Raw genomic sequence first — 1,529 nt, forward strand, 5'->3', positions numbered from 1 at the left:
TTAACAGGGGCTCTGGAACTGGTTTCTGGGGCCAAGGCTGATCTAGAGGGTCTAGGGGGGTGGAGCATGAGGGCTAGATAGGGTAAATCCTAGAATGAGGTCTGGGGTCTTGAGGTCTGGGTCAGGTTTAGAATCTGGGAGTCCCAGAGTTGGGTCTGAGAGCTCTGGGATCTGAGGTTGGAGAGGGTGCTCCCAGAACGGAGGCTGGATTACTGGGTCAGCTTCTGAGCCTGGGAATCCCAGAGTTGGGTCAGGGAGATCCAAGAGGCATGGGCTTGGGGGAGGGGGCGTGGGTGAGAAGGGGGACCTCCTGGACTGGTTCTAAGGTTGCCCAATTTGGGTCAGAGGCTCAGTGGTCTGGATGATGGGGCTGGAGCCCGGGTGCTCTGTTGGGAGCTAGGCAGGTGGATGTGCGGACTGGAGGGCCGAGTCCCTAGGCGCGCGGGCCAGCGGGCGGGCACCTGCAGTAGAGCGCGGAGATGGAGTTGGACCAGTCCCCGAAGATGCCGCGGCGGTACTCTTCCAGGCGCGGGTAGGTGCCGGAGGAGAATTTGCGCGTCTTGCCGCCCTTGCCGCGAGAGGACCACACGACGAGCTCGCAGCGCGGGGCCACCACGGCGGACGAGATGGCGTTGTTCCAGCCAGAGGGCAGGTAGGGCAGGTCGGTGCCCGGCTCCACCGACAGCTCGGCGCCGCCGCAGCAGTTTTCGTAGTAGGAGTCGCTCTTTTCGTAGAGCTTGGCGCACGTGCGCGTCCCGTCGGGTTTCTTGAGGCTGGCGGGCTCCGGGCAGTTGCCTCGGACGCCGGGGACGGCCGCCAGGGCCACGGCCAGCAGCAGTGAGCACAGAGGGGACATGTTGACACTGCAGGGCAGCGCCCTCCCGCGCTTTTATGCTCCTGACCCGTGGGAAGGGAAAAGCTGCGAGATAAGGACTTAGGGAGGGAAGAGGAGGGCGCTTAGGAGCGGGGAGTCTTCCCAACCTAGGTCGGAAACCCACAACAGATGAATACAAGACGGACTTATTCGTATAAAACTTAGCAGCTTAAGATTTAATGTGGCAAATGACAGGACCAGGGGCTTGTAATACAGAAGGTAGCATAGAGTTAATAGTTATAGGGAGCGGCTTCCCTGGTGGCTCAGTGGTTGAGGGTCCGCCTGCCGATGCAGGGGACACGGGTTCGTGCCCCAGTCCGGAAAGATCCCACATGCCGCGGAGCAGCTGGGCCCGTGAGCCATGGCCGCTGAGCCTGCACGCCCGGAGGCCGCGCTCCGCAACGGGAGAGGCCACAGCAGTGAGAGGCCCGCGTACCGCAAAAAAAAAAAAAAAAAAGTTATAAGGAGGAGAAGCTCTTAAAAACTGACAAGGAATGGACAACCCCCTTCCAAATACCAAGAGACCCAAAGAGGGGGAGGGGAGCTGGGCCTCCACGCTGGGCAGGTCCCCTTCCCGGGAGGCAGGCCCTTGGGAATAGAACAGCTGGAGATAAGGAGAGAGAGACCCTGGCGGGGAAGGAAGAGGGGGGAGAGG

The 1,529-nt window shown here is 61.1% G+C and overlaps 1 protein-coding gene across 1 annotated transcript; it reads right to left on the reverse strand.

Moving 5' to 3' along the window:
- Positions 1 to 394: 394 nt before the first annotated feature.
- SYCN (syncollin) lies at positions 395 to 938 on the reverse strand. Its single transcript, XM_079908127.1, has one exon. The coding sequence runs from the start codon at positions 854 to 856 to the stop codon at positions 434 to 436; it is 423 nt and encodes a 140-aa protein (XP_079764253.1). The 5' UTR covers positions 857 to 938; the 3' UTR covers positions 395 to 433.
- Positions 939 to 1,529: the final 591 nt, after the last annotated feature.

The sequence above is a fragment of the Stenella coeruleoalba genome (genome assembly GCF_951394435.1).
Source record: "Stenella coeruleoalba genome assembly, chromosome: 20".
Taxonomy (NCBI): domain Eukaryota; kingdom Metazoa; phylum Chordata; class Mammalia; order Artiodactyla; family Delphinidae; genus Stenella; species Stenella coeruleoalba.